General features: G+C 41.3%; 2 protein-coding genes across 3 annotated transcripts; one reads left to right on the top strand and one right to left on the bottom strand.

Annotated features, from left to right (window-relative positions):
- Positions 1 to 601: 601 nt before the first annotated feature.
- Positions 602 to 8,084, bottom strand: foxh1 (forkhead box H1). Of its 2 annotated transcripts, none has more exons than XM_088283428.1 (4): positions 8,021 to 8,084; positions 3,727 to 4,198; positions 3,198 to 3,302; positions 602 to 2,347 (listed from the first exon to the last, which is right to left on the bottom strand). In XM_088283428.1, exons 2-4 carry the CDS (start codon positions 4,195 to 4,197, stop codon positions 1,370 to 1,372), a joined length of 1,554 nt encoding a protein of 517 aa, XP_088139554.1. In that variant the 5' UTR covers position 4,198; positions 8,021 to 8,084; the 3' UTR covers positions 602 to 1,369. The 2 variants fall into 2 exon arrangements, with proteins under 2 accessions (XP_088139554.1, XP_088139553.1); XM_088283427.1 differs by having other exon boundaries at positions 3,727 to 4,332; positions 8,021 to 8,073.
- A 4,264-nt stretch (positions 8,085 to 12,348) lies between these two features.
- On the top strand, positions 12,349 to 16,678 carry ppp1r16a (protein phosphatase 1, regulatory subunit 16A). The gene is made up of 10 exons (XM_088283429.1): positions 12,349 to 12,651; positions 13,123 to 13,193; positions 13,722 to 13,867; positions 14,026 to 14,129; positions 14,234 to 14,358; positions 14,520 to 14,645; positions 14,735 to 14,810; positions 14,874 to 15,003; positions 15,076 to 15,229; positions 15,577 to 16,678. Exons 1-10 carry the CDS (start codon positions 12,408 to 12,410, stop codon positions 16,099 to 16,101), a joined length of 1,701 nt encoding a protein of 566 aa, XP_088139555.1. The 5' UTR covers positions 12,349 to 12,407; the 3' UTR covers positions 16,102 to 16,678.
- The last annotated feature ends 3,892 nt before the right edge of the window (positions 16,679 to 20,570 follow it).

Raw genomic sequence — 20,570 nt, 5'->3', positions numbered from 1 at the left:
GATAAAGAGATAGCGACCACTGCGGAGGAAGCAGCAGGAGGTTGACGGCTGCTGGATTTTGGATGTAAATCAGATGGTTTCTTTGCGCTCACTGCAAATTCCAATTCGGAGCCTGTGGACGGTTGATCAAAGATAACTTCCTTGTTTATGGATCTCAATTCCTGTACTCAAACACCATCTGTGGTACGGTGAAGATTGGAAACGTGCCCCCCTCCTGTGAGCCTGCCCAGAATGATCTCCTTAAGTTTATCAGCTCAAAGCTTGCGAGAGCTACGGTCTCATTGACACCAAACATGACTAATTTAAGCCTAAGAAACTATTAATAGAATGTCTGTAAAATGCAGACATCAATATTTGAATAATATAATATAATTATTATGTTATTTTAACGATTTATAAAATAAAAAATCTCTAGCAAGAAAAGTAACTTAGTTTAAATCTCGGATGATAACGCATCACTTCAGTTATTTGACACATATTACATGAAAACTACAATTAATAGAGCACATTTATTATAATTTTAAGGTTTTAAATTAAAATGGGCAGGAATAAGTTCATATTTTCCAACAACACTGAACAAAACAACTGGACTAAAACCACATTTATTTCCGACCCTGTTCAGCACCGTGACATCCTTTAATATTTACACAGTTCAACTCCAACCTTGAGGCTAAAGGATGATATATTTAAAAGAAGAAGAAAAAAAACATCACCTATCGACACGGATAGACCTTTTATAGAGTTTGTTTTGATAGACGATCACATGACTTCAAAAGAGTGCAAATTAACCCACAGTGCAAGTTCCACATTGTCAACAGAATGAAAACACGAGGTAGTCGTCCAACAGTTAAAAGAAAAACAAAAGGCAAAACCTGAGCGTTATTTAAAGGGACATTACAACCGCTACAAACAATAAGAATGATTGATCTGTGAATATACGGCGTGGATGTCTGTAATGTATCATACCCTTCTGCGCCTTCATCGCACGATTAAAGCAAGATAAATTTAATGTAATGAGTTTGTAACGCCATAAGGTTTTATTATATGCACCATTTACTGCCCACTTCCTTTCAAACAACCGTAAAATTCAGTAAAAAAAACACATTCAGCGCTCCGATAAAGATTATCTTTTGAGAAAAAAAAACTAACAAAAAAACAAGCAAGGCCAGCAGTGCAGTGATAAACTGTTTGTCAGGATATGCAAATTATTCTCCTTGTAGGAGTGAGGTAGATATGTTTGGTTGTACAAATTGAGGTAGTTTCTTCAATGATGAGTTCAAGTTTTTGCACCATTTACATAAAACCGAAATGTCACAGTGGTTTGCATGCAATAAAGTGACGGTTTAAAAGAGTCAATAGCTCCAAGGTGTCAATACTGAGAGTATCGGTTTAGGGACGATGCATTCTGCAGGGTGTAATGACTGGCGGCTTGGTGATGCGAGTTTTGATTGGGTGGCATTAGTGCGTCAAACACGCTCTTATTTGGTGGCACGGACTGCAGCATGTTGTCCAAGTCCATGATGAGAGGCGGGGGTTGGACGGAAACCCGTCCGCTGGGGAGGATGGGCCAGTAAGTGTGGCTCAGAAAGTGACTTGGCGTCACGTGAGAGCTGCCATAGCCGTAAAGGGGAAGTCCACCGTGTAGGGGCATTAGAGACCCGCTGTTGAAGCGCATGCTTGGCGGGGCCACAGCATTGGGTGGGGCGTATTTGGCATAGGAGGTGGGCAGCTCCCAAGGGGCTGCAATAACATCCCGTCGCGCTGATTTATGTAGTGGAGGTTTATAATCCTCATAACCGCCTGATCCTGTCTGACCATCAGGAGGGAGACGCTTTCCATGAAGGGATACCCCCTTCCAGTCTTCCTCTGAGGAAGAAGAGGAGGTGGAAGCTGGGCTCGCTGAGCTGGCGGAAACACTGCGGGTGGAGGAGGCGTAACGGGGACGCGGAGGGGGCGATAACTGGGGACGCTCCATCTCACCCCAACAGTCTCGCATGCCCACATCCAGAACTCCTGAACCACTATTGGGACGAAGGCTGTGGAGCAAAGAGTCAATAGCGAAGGATGAGTCCAGCTTGGGTCGGAACAAGTCCTCTTGTGGTGGGGAGCGGGTCCTGGGCCGCGCAGGGGGGAGGGTGGTTGCTGGGTCGCTGGGCGGCGGCGGCGGTGGCTCAAATTCTGGCTTGTGTCCCTGCAGGATGTAAGGGGCCAGATCCTGAGCAAAGATAGTCTCATCCTGGCGGGACACGGCCGTGTTCTGCCTCTTTAAGAGCTCTAAAGGAACGCAGCTCAGCTCCACGGCCCAGAAGTTACCTTTGCCCTGAGGCTTGCTCGGATCTTTTAACACCTGCGGGTGGAAGTATGAATGGAAAATGAATATTCAGACCTGACAGCCCCATTGTGCTGACCCGCTTTCACATTTACTCATTTTAACCACGGATAGAGGCTTTAAACTGGTTTAAGGTTTCACCCAAAAGACCATCAGAGCATACTTGTCGCAAGAAGTAGAATTTTGCAAATGGAAGCGCTGCATATGCAGTTTTGCCCCAAAACTATTCATGCAGTTATATAAAAATATTTGTCATGGTTTGTCCTTTTTTTTTTCATTTTAAAAATATACACAGCACGCCCAAAACCTTACTGAGGATAATCGGTACAAAAATAGGGATGGATGGATGCAGTATACAATATCTGGCAAGTTAGAAAAAATGAAAAACAATTACTGTAGCATAATCATTTCAAGCTTAATCTATGCATCGCTTGACTCAACTATACAGTTTTGAGAGTTTTGAGAAAGGGTTTGAATTATTTTGGAATAGGGACTAGATTTAGGTCAAAGGTCACTCAACGCAACTAACAAATCAGTTGTAACTCCCAATTTTTTTTCCCCCGATAATTTTGGGCTCAGCTCTATGTATGCTCACTAGACATTTCGCTAGTTACATGAAGATAAACGGCAGTAAACATTCAGCTATGTGTGATTTGTAATTTGTGGTGGTGTGCTGTGCAGTGTACACTTATAAAAATGGCATGTCAAATTCAGTTAATTAAAAAAAAAAAAACTTATTGGAGTGTACACTGCAAACTGCGTTAGACAACTTTATGCATCTTATCTAAATGGTTTGCATTTGCAATGCAATAAGATGAATGTATATTCACTGAACGTCTTTTCACGGCCAGTGTGTTACCATACAAACCTTAACAAAACAGTCATATGAAGACAGGTTGTGTCGCACCGAATCCCTCCAGCCTTTATAATTCCCCTTAAAAAATGGGAAGAGCGTGCTGATCTCCTTCAGAATCTGAAACCAAACCAACAAAAGATAAATCACTTTTCAAGTTTGAGATGCGACAACAATGTTGACAATTTTTTGCCATTGATTCGCAAATATTTTCATTTAAATTTCCTTTTTTTTAGATGCATGTTGAGAAGTATGTACTGTACTGTATCTAATCATGCTCGTGATGCATATCAGCATCTGGTTTCTCTGCAGTGCAAGCTTATCACAGCAAACCCAATAATGGCATGGCTGGGAGTCACTCAAGTGTCAACAAGCTTAGCTGTTTTCTGTCTAATATTGACACTACGTTTATAGTAGAAATGTCCGCTTTAATAAGTGTCATCTGAGTTAATTGCGTGCCAAAGTCAAACAGACCCGTGCGTAAAACATACCCAAAGCGACGTAGCGTGCATTTCCATTTAAACACATGTATGTTTTATATTACCTCAGATAAAGTCAGCTTCTTCTCTGGAGAGCGTTGAATCACCATGGCAATCATTGCAAGGTACGAGTATGGTGGTTTGGGGTACCGCTGATAATTCTTCTTCTTGCCGCCTCTTGCCCCCGTCGTCTCCCGGTCACCGCTCCACGTATCCCGGGGAGCAGCTTCTAATTTGGGGTCGGCATCGTGAGTGTTCTCGTACGATGGTTCTGGAGCTACGAGTTTCTCCATGAATGCGCTGCTGGCGTGCTGCTGTGGGTGCGCTACTGCGCGCTTCCCGAAACTCGGTGGCGGGTGCTGCGGGACCATCTGAGCCGAATGCTGGTTGCTCCAGTGCCGGATTGTGGAGCTCCGCGCTAAGTGGCCGGGCGGACAACTTTGCCGCGGATCCCAGCTCAAGTCGAGCTGATGGTCTCCGAGGTGGGAGAGAGCGGGTGGTGCCATGAGGCTGTGCCCCGGCCAGTGCTTTGTCATGCTGATGGGTCAAGCACGTTTGGACAGGAGCACGGAGAGGTAAAGAGAGAGAGAGAGAGAGAGAGAGTTGGGGTTGGGGGAGGGCGGTCAAAGAGTCGGTCCTTAACTTGTGGCAGACTGCTGGCTCCAGGCTGACTATTTGAAGAGCAAACAATTAACAGTTTCATGTAAATCCCGCTGCGTAATCGAGAAGAGAATGGCGCGTTATCTGAGAGCAGGATGACTGATCGCCGCGGGGGGGCTGGGGGGGGGGCGACTAGTGGGTACGACGGTAAACCTGTAAATTACCTTTATGATACTATCAATTTATCACAGTGATGCGGAGTTTGCTCCGGAGAAGGTGCGTATAGGAAAGATTTACGCACGACCGTTTTTTTTGCGTTTTGCCAGGGAAGATACTAAAATCATGAAGATAAAATATTTAAAAGGGGGCGTATTCATACTTATCAGTGATAAACTACAATCATTGATCAGAATTAGGTGATACTGCGGACTCTGTAAAGGAGGGGTAATAAGGGGGCTGGGTTACAAGGGGTTATTTCGATTGAGGCTTACATGCAATCAACAATTTCTTCCAGGCAATATACAAAAGGAAGGTTTACATACTACAAAATATTAGTAAATTAATAACGTTTTAAAACCACCTAGAATTATCACTCATTCAATTATTTTAAATAGATCATGATATGCTAAATTAAAAAAAAAAAAACGAAAACAGACATGCATAACTACAAGGCTTAATGTTCCAGAGATGTTGCTCACAGTTGGACTTCTCGGGGGACTTTGCAGCTTGTCATTCAACCCAGAAAGGGGAGAGTTTCGGGAATGCACATCTTTTGTTCCAATTAACGTAGTGCTAATATGCCAGCTCTTGCTTCCCAGCAAGACAGTGAAAACAAGTTGGATTAGGAGAAACCCCGTTGGCAAGTTGACGACCAACAGTATCCTCCTCCAAAAAGAAGAGCTGCTTAGCATGTGAGGAGATTCGGGGGCCATTCAACACCATTTGTGGGTTTTGTGCAGCGGCTGACAAGCTGTGAAGTGTCCTAGATGGGCAGGACCTTCACACCTTGGACAAGTAGAGTCTTGTACTTGTTTGCAAAATATTCCCCTTGGGAAAGCAATGAATCAACAAAACTATCATTTCCTACACTAGTTCACACGCTGAGCGGTGTTATCCGTTTTTATTATGATCAATGGATTTACTAATGAGCAGGTAATATTTGAGGCTGTTAAGAAACAGAAGAAAGTAAACATCTACTACCCTTTTTGGAAATTGGCTATCCAAATATTCATGGTTACACGCCACTGTGCAAAATTACCAAACTACATTAAAAAATGGTTGACATTATATTTCTAGCACCGGCCCCCATTACATCGTTTAAATGGCAATTGGAACGGCTTTATATTCCGTAAATTTTTTGTAAGGGTTTATTTTATTCAAGCATTTCTAAATCATATAGAAAACACGGACAATCTCCACTTTTGAAAAGTGTCACTTTATATCCCTTAAAATGCAAATACTATAGACAATACATACAAATTATGGGAATTGACTTTTTTACTTAAAACAAATCGTATATTTAACTTAACAGCCCCACGATAATAATACTAATAATAATAATAATAATAATTAAATTACCAACATTTGGCATGTTGTTACTTAGGTCAAATATTCTTATACTAGCCCAACTTTAGCTCTCTTAAAGAATATTTGCCATTTTTTTTTTAATTTACTTCTAAATTTCACAGTCCCTTTCAATTTTTTAAAATTACTTTCTCAACCTTCATCTGCAGCGATTTGCTGGTGATTTAGTTCTCCGAATCCTTGCCCAGACAAAAAAAAGGTGTGTCTCCATCTAGTGGTTTCAACTCAGTAGCTGCAGCGTTATAACAAACACAACATGCATTCGATACTCATGTAATGGATTTGATCCACAACATTTTGTGTAAACTTGAAATCAAACACGTGTAGGCAACCCCCACATTCGATCACTACGCACAACGTATGGAAGCAATTTGCATGCATAAAGTGCTCAGAGATTTAAATACAAACACTATATATCTTTTCCTGTGCGCTGGAGTGTCGCCTAACAGGTTTGGTCTGGATTAGCGAGCTATGCAGGGCAAGAATAGCAAATCATATGAATGGGATAGAGGGGAGGGCATGTCATCATTCAATATTCTACAAAATTAAAATAAAACAAATAAAATAAAAAACGGGAAGTAAAAAAAGTCATGGTTTTTTTTTTAACTTTTCCTCACAAAAAATAAATAACGGACAACTATTCGTTTTACAACTTCCGATTCTGTGCAAAAAAAAAAAAAGAAAAAAACAAACCGAGGTCAAGTTGTCACAGACAACATTTCTCCTACTGACCAGCAGATGGCGACATTGTGGCGTGGGTCTACCATGCATGGGAGATAACATACATTTTGGTCACATATTCTCCACTAGAAAAATAAATAAACAAACACATTTATTGTAAATAAATTAATACATACATACATACATACATACATTCATACTTTGTGTGCATCTAATATGAGGTAACTTGTTTATTACCATACTGCGGTCCGCAGATCGGTGATTGATTATTGTTAATTCATGTATTTATTTATTAATTGATTTATCAGAAGGATCCCAACCATTTTCTCCAATTATAATTAGAATTTGTGGAATTAGGCTTGAGCATCACAGTGCATATCGCCATCGCTTGGTCAGTAGGAGAAATGCTGTCAGTGACAACTTCCGGGAATCTAAATTCCAAGCACTCCGATCCCGCAACAACTGAATTGGTGTGAAGTTGTCTTAAAAAAATAAATAAATAGTATATATCTATATTTTTTACACGCTGTTACACACACGCACACACAGTTTATACTACTTCACTTGTTACACTTAATCACTATAATTAAGCCTACAGTTGACTGTGGAAATCTTAAAATAGGATGGTTCAGGCCCTTTAAGGGTCTAAATGTTTTGTTTAAATGAAGTCAAGATGTTGTAGTACTGAATTTTACCAAATGATAACGCTGTTGCTCTATGCTAAGTTTGATTTTTGTTTTTGTTTCAGCTTTAACGGTGTTGATGTTGTGCCCTCGGTACGGAATCTAGACGCACACTGTTGAGATTCACATTATTATTATTATTATTATTATTATTCAGCCATTATCTAAGACGCTTATCGTCACGAGGGTCGCGGGGTAGTCGTATGATGATGATGATGATGATGATGATTATTATTATTATTATTATTATTATTATTCAACCATTATCTAAGACGCTTATCGTCACGAGGGTCGCGGGGTATTATTATTATTATTATTATTATTATTATTATTATTATTATTATTATTATTCTGTGCAGCTTTAGCGTCCTCTAGTGGAGACGGTCAGCAGGAGGAGAATTTCCAAGTGGTTGTTATGGTGAAGCATTTCCCTGGAGGGGCTGGCCGTGGCAGTTGCAGCAGCTGACTATATTACACGGAACCTCGCGCAGGAGCGGTTCTCCACACACACGGTCACCAGCACAGGTAAGAAACGTTTTACTTTTATCGAATATACCGTACGCAGAGATTATACCGTTTATGCAACTACGACCCTGCTACCTTCAGGCGCGACCATGCTGCTGAGAAGTAAAGCGTCTCGCGGATGCTAACAAGGTAGAAGAATAAGGAAAGGCGACATTGGCGACATTGAGCGAGTCGTTTAAAATTGGCAAGGGAAACCACAGAATCCACATTGGCCGTTGGTTTTACACACTGGCGATGTGGTTGGATTAAAGAAGTAGAGAAAGTTGAACGAAGCGCCAACTTTTACCTGTCCGATGAGCACCTGTTGAGGCTAGCTGGGCTCTTCCGCTACTTCCCTCCGTTACATGGAGTGATTGCTTAAACTTGTATCCGGTTATATATGCACTAACGGTACGAATGTTAATCCATCATAAAGATCAATTTATCATGACAATAGTTTATTTTACTTGTATGATGATCACCATGGACAGTAAAACTAATTAATTGCGCTATAAATATAGTTGGTTATGCGTCTATTATTAAAAAAAAAACCTTAAAATCGCACCATACTGATACATTATAATAATGGATAACACAATAATCATACGTTGTTATAATATTAAATAGTCATCTTAACCGTCGAGGAATTGTTGCTTGGAGGAAGCTGGATGAAAAATAATCTAAAAGCATCTCTCCTTTGCAGCCTCGATCACAGAGGTGAATATTTGGCCTCAGGGTTCATATAAGCTTCATGTAGTTCTGTTTGAATTGGGTGTGTCTCTCTATATTAAATATAATCAATGTTTGCATTCTTGTCAATCCAGCCCTACAAGCTCGCACTCATATATACACTCCCCATTCTTGGTCAGGTATGTTCAGTACATACAATCAAACATTTGCCTATTCCGCCAGTATACAAATGAAATGAAGATTAGCCGGCAGACTTTAGCTGGCAGGCACGCACACAGGAACACAGACGCAGTGTTTATGGTATCAGACCTTGGAGGAAATCGAGTAAAGGTCAGGTGACATTTCAACATTGTATTGAAGTTAGTGGACCTTGCTCTACTTTGGTCATATGACGAAAGTGTACCTGGTGCATTTTCATTTCACATGAACTCTATTTTATCTATTTGTATCTAGTTTTTATTGAAGGTTTAAGATATCAGGGTTGCAAAATGTAGTTTCGTCATCATATCGAGGTAGTTTTTTTTTTAACTGAACAGAGTATCAGGAATGGAGGATGATTTTACACGTACATTTTATCTATGATAATACAGAATCAACCTATATACGGTATATTAATTTACATTGGTCAACAAATTTCTTAAATCGAAGATGCAAGTAAATGTTTGTAGCTTTTTTTTCTGTGCTGAAATCTGCCCTAATTTTTTTCCCGGCAAATAATTTGTTCAGAACAATAATGCTAATATAATGACAAAATGATAATAATGTAATGTACAATGATCTAGTAACATATTAAGTAATATCTATGAATTATTTAAGGGTTTGGTTCAGCAAAAGGTGGATTTTTTTTCTGAAATGTCATAGATATAAATTACAACACAGTAAAATACGTATACTTGCCAGAAATTTCTGCAGCTTCTTCAGTGCTTACCTGACCAGTTTTCTTCTCATCACTTTGGCAATCATTTTTGATGCAATAATTATTTCAGTATTCATACATTTTGTGATATTTTTGTTTGTGAGCCATGAGTTCTTTTCATGTACAAATGAAACTGTGAAAAAATACTCCTAAAAAATGAGCTCAAATCACGCAATGAAAACATTTATTGCTCAGTATTAGTACATTCCGAAGCTTTTCTATACCGAGAAAAATAATCAATTCTCGCAATAGTTTCTGTCCAACTTTATCATAAATTTCAGCTTTACAGATGCCCTGTCGCGTTTCTCTAATATATCTTTTAAAACATTTCCGATGACATTAGCGAAACCTTTATCCCATGCTGCCGACTCTCACAAACATGGTGTGCGATTATTTGTTAAGCAGATTAGCTCACTTGGCGTCCGCCAGAGGGTCATTCAAGAATCATCCGCACTGAACTCAGCTTTGTTTCATCAAACAGCTCGGCTGCACAATGACCGTGACACGCCATAATTAAAACACCTGCCTACTCCCAAATGTTGCCACATTTAAAGCCTGAGCCAACGCGGGATTTAAGCAGGGCTTTGTTCCTGCGACTTTTGCTCCCGCCCTCCTGATGACCACTTCAGCAGCGTGTTCATAGTGCTCTATTCATGGCCCTCGTTGAATGAAAGCGTATGTTCCAGAGCAGCTCTAGACAGCCCTTCCTGTTAAGTCATGAGGTGGAAAAAGTCCACAAATGTCAGATTGACGCGGCAATATTTGAGCAGGCACTGAATATTTGTTCATATTTCTCCGTGTGTGGATGCGTATCGCATTCTCCACAGCCAGTTTGTACAATATCAGTGATTTATCACTTCCCCTTTTATCACATCAGTGCAAAAAGTCACAAGGCCAGTTGCCTCCCAGTTAAAAAACATTTTTCTTACGCGTATGGGACCTTAGTTTGTCCAAGCAAAACCTCCATTCTTCTACGAAGGTAAACGGCAATGCAGGGTTAGTCTCTTAATTCTTAATTCAATTATATATTTTTTCGTACATCAAAAGCAAACAATACTCCGTAATTTATTTGACTGTACTCGTAAAATCTAAAAGTATGTGAAATGAATCAAACTCACTTGGAATATGCTTGTTTGTTGTAAAGTCGGCCAGACTGTAAAATGTGTACAATTCAACACCTTTGAATGTAATAAATAGGACTAATTTCTGTCGGCGCCTATTGAAAGCGAGCAGTGACCCATCAAACCTCAACATTGAGATGTCGTCTAATGTACCCGCATATCACGCGTATGATCAGCTGCAGTGGGCTTCGACGGTATCAAATACAACACTTATGCCTCAGGCAAGAGTAATTAGTCTCTTATCAGAGAAATGCTTGAGTTCCTTGGCTGACTTCAGTTTGTTTGCTCTTTATAGTCACTTCAGTCTTTTTTATTTATTTATTTTTTAAATTATTTTTCACCAGCCTGACGCACATCTTCCATCGCATTTGATATATATATTTTTTTTTTCCGAGGGCCAATCAATGGTTTTAAAACGTACAAATTGCGTCTGGAATTAAACCCCTAATACCGCAGTTGACGTTCCTGTGGGGATTTTCCTTGTTTCTCCAAACTTTTCATCCGTTTAAATCTCCTTTCAAATGACACATATTATGTTGTTTTTCATTTCCCTCTCAGTCTGACAAGTCTCCTTTTCACGCTGACAGTACCTGTACAAAGAGCACAAACATTATAAGTGGAAACCAAATTGGGGGTTTGTGTTTTTGCTGTCAAGGATGGCATGTTAAGCTGTTGACTCAATCTAAGGAAATCCTTACATTGTACAAACGAATGGCGAGCGCGTAGCCATCCTTAAAATAGTATGACAATGTTCTCTCAAAGGGGAAAAAAATGACAAGTGTTTGTGTCGTGCCAAGGCTGCTTTTTTTTTTTTTTTTAATTCAGTAGCAGACCCTTTTGGGTGAGGCCCTTGCCATCACTCTCTATCTCACTGAGTGCCTCGTGTTGACCTTCCTCTCGACGCTCACAGACCCGTGTCTGAATAATGTATGATTAGCTGAGAAAGAGCCAAGTGTGTGCGTAGGCTACAGACGTTGCCCCTCCGTGTGTGTTACGCTAATGAGAACGAGCTTGCAGCATGCCAGGCTGTGACGTTGCCATGTCTCATGTCCTAGACTAGGTTCATTCCACCTCACATATGTTCACACCTCCTCAAGTCTTACCTTGTTTATGCCCAACGCCTGAAGAGTGTGTTTTGGGCCGCAAGGTGTGTCAATCATTAATGACAAGAGTCGCACCGTCTCGGGTTTCTTGCGGGAGAAGAGGGAGTTATTTGGAGGAGCTCAAGAGAAATGAACTGCTTGTACATTGTACCGTAACATGATAATTAAATGAACTGTCGCTTCCCGTAGTTGCAGCCTGAAGACTTCCGTATCCAACGCGGTTCCCTCAAAGTCCAGCCAGGACGTTCTCCAGCTACAATGTATGGTGACTTTTGAATAATCACCGGTCACCACCAAAGGATTTTTTTCATCACACCGCATGCATCAACTGCAGGTGACCTGGATCCACATAAGATTTTTAGAGATAATCCCTTATTTTGGACCCAAGTCTGGGAAAAATTAACACCCCCGATATGGATTACAAGCTCAAATGGAAGATCTAACCTAGAGAGAAACTGGAATTCAACAGTGGATTGTTGGCCAACTAGCATCACACCAATGGCATGGAGAGGAGGACTGACTATTGGATGCAACCCTCAGCTTGTCTGTTTTTGGTTTTTGGCACATTTTTCATTTTTCCTGCCATGATAGAAGTTTCAGTCTGAAAGATGGGAAAGAGACATAGCAGTTGCTCCTTTCTGCAACCATGGAGATCTCTGTCATCTGATTCCATGACATAAGTTTCGGTCAGTGGATATACGCACAGTTGTTCAGGAGCGGTCTCTACTTTTTTTTTTTGCTTTGTTTTTGTGGATCCACTCCTCCACCGTCACATATGCGATGTCATAACATACTTATTTCGAAGCATCTTTCCCTACACTTAAACTAAAGGAAGCAGAATTATTGAGCGCGTGTTGTGGCATTATGGCTGCGGACCACAGCAAGTTGCTGGCTGAGATGTCCACCATTGGCCGTCTGAGTGCCACCGAACGCCTCAAACATGCCCAGAGGCGGCGCGCTCAACAACTGAAGTCATGGGCCCAGATGGAGAAAGATGCGGCACACGTCTCTAAAGCCAAAGCAGAAAAGAAGAAGCGCGCGAGGAAAGTGACCTTCCCCGGCGCCATCACCCTTCTGGATGCAGCTGCGCGGAATGATCTGGATGAGGGCAAGTACACGCGTGCTTACATTGGTCACATGCAATTATTTAACGACACAGTAACAACACCCTAACATTTTGCTATGTGATATTTTCAGTAAATCCATATTCCATATTTATAGTCAAGGCCTCAAAACAGCATGGCACATTTTTCTTTAAGCTCAACATCGGCCAATCAACACTCAGTGACGGGAAAGCAGACCGTCACTTATTTGTGTTATGCACTATATGCAAGGCCTGACACTTAAATCCATCAGGTTTTGGTGTACATTCATGTATAATTGACTCCGTCTTTAATTCTCAGGCCATCTTTGTCTTCAATGTCCATTGTCAGGTGTGGGATCAAGGCTAAGAATAGCGACAAATCCTTTAAGTTCATTGTTGGCTTGCTCACTGACAAGCATGTCTATTTATGGAAGCTCGATTTCTACAAATGCATTTCATGGAAGGTTTCTGTGTATATTTGCGGATACCATCTAGTGAGGGAGCTGCTCAACAGTGGCGTGAGCCCTGATCTGGTCAATGAAGACGGACTGACTGCCCTTCATCAGGTAAACGCCCACCTTGCCGTCAGTCTGGCTGGTTCGGTGTGAATGTGCATTCTAAAAACAGTGCAATGAGCTTTTAAGGAGATTCGGGTTCATTTGGATTGTCACAACTGTTACAGCCCACTCATGTTTGAAAAGCAAAATCTAAAGGTTGAACAGTGAAACAATTGGCATGTGAATTTAAAAATGTTATTTATCTGCTTTTCTGTATTTGTCTGGCACTGCTTGTCTTTGTTTTGTCGAATGCTTAGCTTATCTTCGTCATACATACACAATGACTTCTGGCCCCAGTTCTACTTTACAGTGAACATTCTTTCTTGAACAATTCCCACAAGAACAAGGTCATGGTCCTGTTTTCTCTTGTTTGTGGGCAGCAGCAAAAGATTTTCCCTCGTTAAAATGTTTGATGTTCTCACACGCAACGTTTTATGTACTTTATTGCATTAGATGCACGGACATGCTTCCCATCTGCATTGAAGCCTCCACTTACAATTTGCTTCGTGCAAATGTCCATTTGTCCTGTCCTGCCAGTGCTGCATTGATGACTTTGTGGGCGTGGTGCAGTGCCTACTGGATGCCGGTGCCTGTGTCAACGCCTGTGATAGCGAGCTTTGGACACCGTTGCATGCTGCTGCCACCTGTGGGCACACTGGGCTGGTGCAGCTTCTTATTCAGGCGTGAGTTGACCCGAAGAACACTTTCTCTCCTGATGCAAGTTATGCTACCGGTTTTGATTGTTGTTTTGTTACTGTTGAAGAGCTGTCAGTTAGTTTGGGAGTCAGCCCATGGCAGTCTCATTCATGTTTGTTCCTTTTTGTGTGTCTGGTACTTACAGTGGGGCGGACCTGATGGCTGTCAATGCGGATGGAAATATGCCCTATGACCTCTGTGAGGACGAGGCCACTCTTGAGCTCCTGGAGATGATCATGGCTGAACACGGTCAGAGAGATGGGTCAAAAATTATTTTAACATTCGACTCATAGCTAAAATCACCATTGAGCAGGAAAGTCTGTTTGTTTGAAAGATGAAGTCTGTTTGTGCAGGAATAACACAGACCAGCATAGATGAGTGCAGAGGCGCTAAAGAGGCGGCAATGCTTGCTGACATTCGAAGTCTTGTTCACAATGGAGCCGACTTAAACAGTCAGGATGATAATGGGACAACACTGGTGAGGATTTTTATTCCCAAATTGGGAATATTGTCCCGTTATAGCGCCATCGGTCAATTTTCATATTTTTTAGAAATGATTTTTTTTTTTATATTGATGATAATATTTGCTATATCAGTGTGAATTCTGTTGTGGCACTTTTTGTTGAACATGTCCTCTAGCTGCATATAGCATCTGCCAATGGGTACCTGTCTGTTGCCGAGCTGCTGCTGGAGCACAAGGCTCAGGTGGAGGTAAAGGACTGTGACGGGTGGACGCCATTGCATGCTGCCTCCTGCTGGGGACAGGCGAGTACTGCAATTTTAGAACTTAATCTCTAGAACTCACTCCACACAATGAACAATAGGAAATAATCACGTTTGTATTTACACCATAGATCCAAATGGTGGAGCTGCTGGTGGGCCATGAAGCCAGCTTAGACACAAAGTCCATCCTGGATGAGACCCCCCTAGGCATGTTTTGTTGTTGTTAAATGTATTTTTCATGCCACTAATAACATCTGGATGTTTTTAAAGATGTGTGCATGGATGAGGAGGTCAGAGCCAAACTAATGGACCTCAAGCACAAACATGACGCCATCATGAAGAGTCAGGACCGTCACAAGGGCACCTTGCAAAGACGAGCTTCTAGTACCGGCAGCAGAGGGTAAAAAATGATCATGTTGAAGGAAACACGCTTGATTTTGATTTAATGCTTCTTTCTCGCTTGTCCGGGCAGCAAAGTGGTGCGTCGTGTCAGTGTGAACGAGCGCTCCAGCTTGTATAGGCGGGAGCATCACAAAGAGGCCATGGTGTGGCAGGAGAGGGGCCGTCAGCCCGAACCACAAGATGATGACGAGGACCGCCTGACGGACAATGAGCTCCATCAGCACGTGAGCACGTCATTTTCAAGAAAAACCTGTCTTGTCGCTGAAACTGAATTGTTACGTATAAGCTATTTCTAAAATGGAATTTGTGGGTTCACTCACATTCGCGTGAGGAACGTCACTTTCCTTTTGCAGCATTATTTGCATTAAACGAATAAAGGTAGAATGACATGAATGCGTAAAATTGTATTAATTTTAATAAACCAAATTTTGAGGGCAAAATCGCTAAATAAATGTAAGAAATATTACAGGACTTTTGATGATGTCAATGTTTGAGGGTCCAGAGCCGTACGTTGCCAGTACATTCAAACATCAATGAATTGATTCCTAATTCCTTACATTTTACCATCTAGGCTGGAGGTGAAACCTCGTCACATGCAGGTGAGCCAGATGCTACTGTCAGCAATAGCGTGTCAAGCCTCGGTAACGGCGGGACGTCGGTTTCTCCGGCCTCCTTTGTGCCTGGAGAGCAATGGAGTGAGGGAGGTCGCATGGAACGTAGCGCCTCCTACCATCTCAACCCAGCATCGGGGCTCAACGAGGAAGAAGACTCGAACAGTATGACTCGAGAAAAATCCCACCAAACGTTGGCTGACCTGAAACGGCAGCGGGCGGCAGCCAAGCTCAATAAATACCCGGCGCCTGCGCCACCTTTGACCCCACCCATAGAAGAGGAGAGCCCCTCTGCCGCTGCGTCCGAGGTGGCGAGTCCTTCGGCAAAGCAGGCGCTCCCCACGGTGACGCTCAACACAGAGACAGCAGCGCCCCCTAGCCAGGTGTTCTTCACACCTGCCAGTGGTGATCCTCCTCTGTTGAAACTGCGAGCCCCGGAGGAGGACCAGTCTACCAGCAAGGAGCCTTGCTGTCGACTCATGTAGGCACTCAGAAGCTGGACACTCCAAAGTGACCAACACATTGCATGCATGCTTGTCATGAACATTCTTCATGTGTGTCTGTCATTTAGGCCACATGCCACAGCGCTGACAAATTTCCTCCCACCTCATGATTCGACTGCATTGTCAACTTTTTTTTCGATCTCTTCTGCACTTGTCTTGTGTTCTTCACAAAAGCTTTAGAATGATGACAGCGTCGTGTAACTCATTTTTGACAGTGAATGATTCAATAATTTGTGATTAATTATTGTTGAAAATAAGAGTTTGAATTGCACTTTCTTTCATAAACTACCCATTGCAATGGCGGTACATTTGCTAAGTTGTATTCACATTTATAAGATTGCAAAGCTTTTTAGATTTGGGAGATAAGTACTTCATGATAGTTTTGTACAGAATCACCATTTATGCAAAGTTGTAAACAAGGACTGTTACCTTGCATGTTTTGGTTTCCATTTTTGAATCATAAAGTATAAATAATATTTTTAATGGTGAACTTTGTAAATGGTATTTTTCACAACAATGTGAGTTACTTTATAATTAAATCCACACCTTATTTACTGAACTCATCATGTATTCATTGAAAGCGTTGCAATAATGTTACTCACATTGTTGTATAGTACATAGTACATACTATTAACAACCACTAATGAGTCTGATCACCATCAAAATTCAGAAAATGTTTTCACTGAGAAATTAATAAAAATCTCCGTGCCTGTACTGAGCGCTGTAAGAGAGGTTTCATAACGATGATGTTGTTGTATCAAAGGTTGCCTCACTTATCTACAGCATGAACAATATTACCCAAGTTCACGTGCACAATCTTAAACTATTCAAGGAAGATCTACATTAAAAATTCTAACTTTGCAAAGATCATTCTGTGCATCACACACTGCCAAAGATTATACTTTAAGAATTATCCATCCTCATATTTAGACAGATTTTCTTTAACATTATGTTGTTTCTGCCTCTATTGTATTTGTACTTTTTTCTTTCATGTTTTGTACTCATCGTAATCACATTTCTGTGGCTCACATAGAGTTTTAGGGGTTCTCCCTTAGCTCATGTTGCGACTCCTAACACTTGGAGAACTTGGGTCCCCCTCCTGTCTGACGTGCTGCTTGTTGTAATACCGGCTTGACAAATACAAGCACACTGGGGTATAGACATGCTTGAATGATTTAATAAAAAGGGTTTTCAGTTTAGTAAACATATTTGAAAAGACATTTTTTTTCAAATTAATTAGTATTTATGTTTCGTATTTTATATATATATATATATATATACGTATATATATATATATACAGTGGAACCTCGGTTTTCGAACGACTCACAGTTCGAAGAAATCGTAGTCCGAACAAAAAATTCGAGAAATTCTTGCTTCGTAGTTCGAACAAAAATCGGAGTTCGAACTGACCCTGCGCGATTTTTGGAAGCACCATTTCAACATCGTGCACTGCATCAACATCCTCGATAAAGCATAGGAGGCTGTGACCTATCGGACGATGAATTCTGCTCGAGTGTGTCACCGAGCGAGAATTCGAGGGTTTCGGTGTTGCAAGGACCAGCACGAGTGCTCCTGTTGAGGAGGAGGAGGAACCCGACCTCGTTGATGACATTGTGCCTGTGGGCAAGAGCTTGGGCTTGGAGATTGACAACGATGATGTGGAGGAACTCCTGGACGAACATCAAGCCGAGCTCACCACAGAAGAACTCCTCCACCTTCAGAATGAGCAGAAGAAAAAGTTGGAGGAGGAGATGTCCTCTGAGGAGGGGGACGCAAGAAAGGATGTCCCGACGTCCGAGATTAAACAAATGTGTAGCAAATGGGCCGAGTTACAGAATTTCGTCGAACTCCACCACCCCGTTAAAGCTGCAGCCACCAGAGTCATCAATGACTTTAACGACACTGTCATGAACCACTTCCGAAAAGTGCTAAAAAGAAGGCAGAAGCAAGTGTCATTGGATAGATATTTTAAGAGAAAAGAACATCCTGTAGCCGAGTCATCCGTAGCAAAGAGATTTGAACGTGAGAGCACCCCTCAGACAGAAGAGCTCCCCGAAGTTTTTATGGAAGGGGACTCTCCTTCCAAACAATAATTTTCCTTCCTCCTCCATCCCTCTCCACCGTCCACCTGCGCCTTCTGCTGACCACCACAAAGGTAAAAAATCCTATTCACAATTCTTTTCTTTATCCTTTTTTAAAAATGTTTCTTTCGTACGGAAGATTACGATAACGCGAACGTACGATTAGCGTGGGTTACATTTATGTTTATGTTATTTGTGTCTTTGCCATTTTGCTTAACATTTTCTGAGATATACATTGCTTTTTATGTGTTGGTCAGCATTTTAATGTGCAATTTCATGCATAAAATAATGTATAAAATACTAAAAAGGTAAACATTCAGGGTGTTGGAACGGATTAAAACGATTTACAATATTTGTAATGGGAAAAATGATTTTGGTGTCTGAACAAATCGCTTTTCAAACAGGGTTCTGGAACGGATTATGGTCGAGAACCGAGGTTCCACTGTATATATATATATACTGCGTGCCCAGTGTATACCGAATTTGTAATGCCAAAAGACCTGCTGTATCAAAGTGCACCAGTAGAGGGTGCTATTTCTGTATTTAATTGCTACACTGGACACGCCACACTACAAGGCGCGCTACAAGGCGCACGCCAGCTCGTGCACGCTAGCACCCATGGGGAGAATGGATCTCTGACAGTAGCAGTAGCTCAGATCATTGAAAGATGTTACAGCAACGGGAGGGATGTCACTGGTCAGCACACTCCTTCAAATCAAAACCAAAAGTATCTCTGAACAGCATACAAGCAAACAATGAAACTAAGAAATAAAATTAACACAAAAAATGCATCTCTCAAGCCATTCATATCCCCAAAAGAAATAAAAATAACACAAAAGGATTACAGCAATGGTTTCTTATGAGCCAGTCAGCCTCAGTCAATCACATGGCTGTTTAGAGAGATGTGAGTGGTGTGCTGTGGGCAGTGTTTTTTCGTTTTTTGTTTTTTTTGCAGTCTGTTGTCTAAACCTGTGATGTTTCTTGCTTGCAATAACATGAATGATAAGACAGACTATGACATCGCGGACAGCTACCCTTTCGTCCAGCTTTCTCCTGCACCATCACCAAAAAACCTATTCACATAATATATTTTTCACAGTCAATTCAAAGCCGATGTGCGCTATCATGCACACGGAAATGCCCCAAGAGGATCAGGCCCAATGGTCGAGAGAGTTACTCAGTCTATACAATAGGTGCGTCGCATGACAAGCCCCCTCGTTTGTTTTGGGGAAAATTTGGGACTTTAAAGTACCCCTTATAGTCTCAGAAATACCCATCCCAAAAAAATTAAGATGCCCCATCACTGGAAAATACCCAACATAGCCCCTAGTCATAACATGCAGGCTATCACCATAACAGTACTGTAATGACCTATAACCTCAAATGGGTCTTTAACATAATCTTAAAACCAATATGTGAGCTCATGATTATGGAACATGAAGACCAAGACTTTATCCCCTATCGAAGACTTCCATGTAGACGACAAGATTATCTTACATGTTGTTTTCCCTCATTCCGTTTAGAATTTGTTTGCTCAATATAACCTAATAAATTGGATATGACTCACAAGTTTGTGCAAAGGTTAATTGTGGATCATGTAAAAGTTCCACATCTCAAATATATTGTTGTGCAGTGCTATCTGTTGTGGTAACAGTAAACTAATTTGATTAGAATTACAATTCTGAGAAAATTGATGTATGACGATCATGGGAAAAAAATATTGATGAAGTTGCCACCTCTTTTTGCTTCATGACAAGTGTGCAAGTTGGGATTGGTTTGTCTATAATGGTTTCATCATAGTTGATTGCGATACTGTAAAGTAATAAAGTAATCCGGTCCATTGTCTGTTCCTAGAAATCAAACTTCTATGAAGTTTGTTACTTAAGATTGGCCGAACTGTGTCAAACTATGTTGAGCACTGAAATGAACTGTGTGACATTTCAAGTTTGAAACCAGTGAAAAATGGTGAAAATAGCTGAGAAAGGTTTATCATGATTTTGCATTTTTTTTTCGCTCTCAGTTTTTCAATGCTCAATTTTCAGGTTGAGAAATATTACAGTGGGTCAAAAATAAACCGGTACCATTTCTATCATTGTTTCTTTGTTGGTGTCCTGGAATTCCGTTCTACGGAAACCTTCACCCTGTCCTGCTATCCAAGCTACATGCCCGTAAAATTGTGACATAAACCGTGGAGCCTTATTCTATCAGATACTGAAGAAGGTCTGATCTGTCCAAAATGATTCCTATTCTTACACTGTCTTGGCCACCCCAACACAGGCGGGTTTTGGAGGCCTCGCGCATGTGACAATGTGTGACGCCATAGTCTTAACTGGTTTCAACTGTTACGTGTGCAAGGGTGCAGATCGATA

The sequence above is a fragment of the Idiotropiscis lumnitzeri genome, chromosome 19, assembly GCF_059441095.1.
Source record: "Idiotropiscis lumnitzeri isolate Australia: NSW breed Sydney's pygmy pipehorse chromosome 19, RoL_Ilum_1.0, whole genome shotgun sequence".
In the NCBI taxonomy this organism is placed as follows: domain Eukaryota; kingdom Metazoa; phylum Chordata; class Actinopteri; order Syngnathiformes; family Syngnathidae; genus Idiotropiscis; species Idiotropiscis lumnitzeri.
This window is presented reverse-complemented; position numbering and strand designations above follow the sequence as displayed.

Bases quoted from the DNA above. Each gene is read 5' to 3' on its own strand.
- foxh1 (XM_088283428.1), bottom strand. From the start codon at position 4,197: ATGACAAAGCACTGGCCGGGGCACAGCCTCATGGCACCACCCGCTCTC. The intron at 3,303-3,726 runs GTAATATAAAAC...GTTTGGTTTCAG, and splicing joins AGAAGCTGACTTTATCTGAG to ATTCTGAAGGAGATCAGCAC. The intron at 2,348-3,197 runs GTTTGTATGGTA...TTCCACCCGCAG, and splicing joins CATATGACTGTTTTGTTAAG to GTGTTAAAAGATCCGAGCAA.
- ppp1r16a (XM_088283429.1), top strand. From the start codon at position 12,408: ATGGCTGCGGACCACAGCAAGTTGCTGGCTGAGATGTCCACCATTGGC. The intron at 12,652-13,122 runs GCAAGTACACGC...GATACCATCTAG, and splicing joins GCGGAATGATCTGGATGAGG to TGAGGGAGCTGCTCAACAGT. The intron at 13,868-14,025 runs GTGAGTTGACCC...TGGTACTTACAG, and splicing joins GTGCAGCTTCTTATTCAGGC to TGGGGCGGACCTGATGGCTG.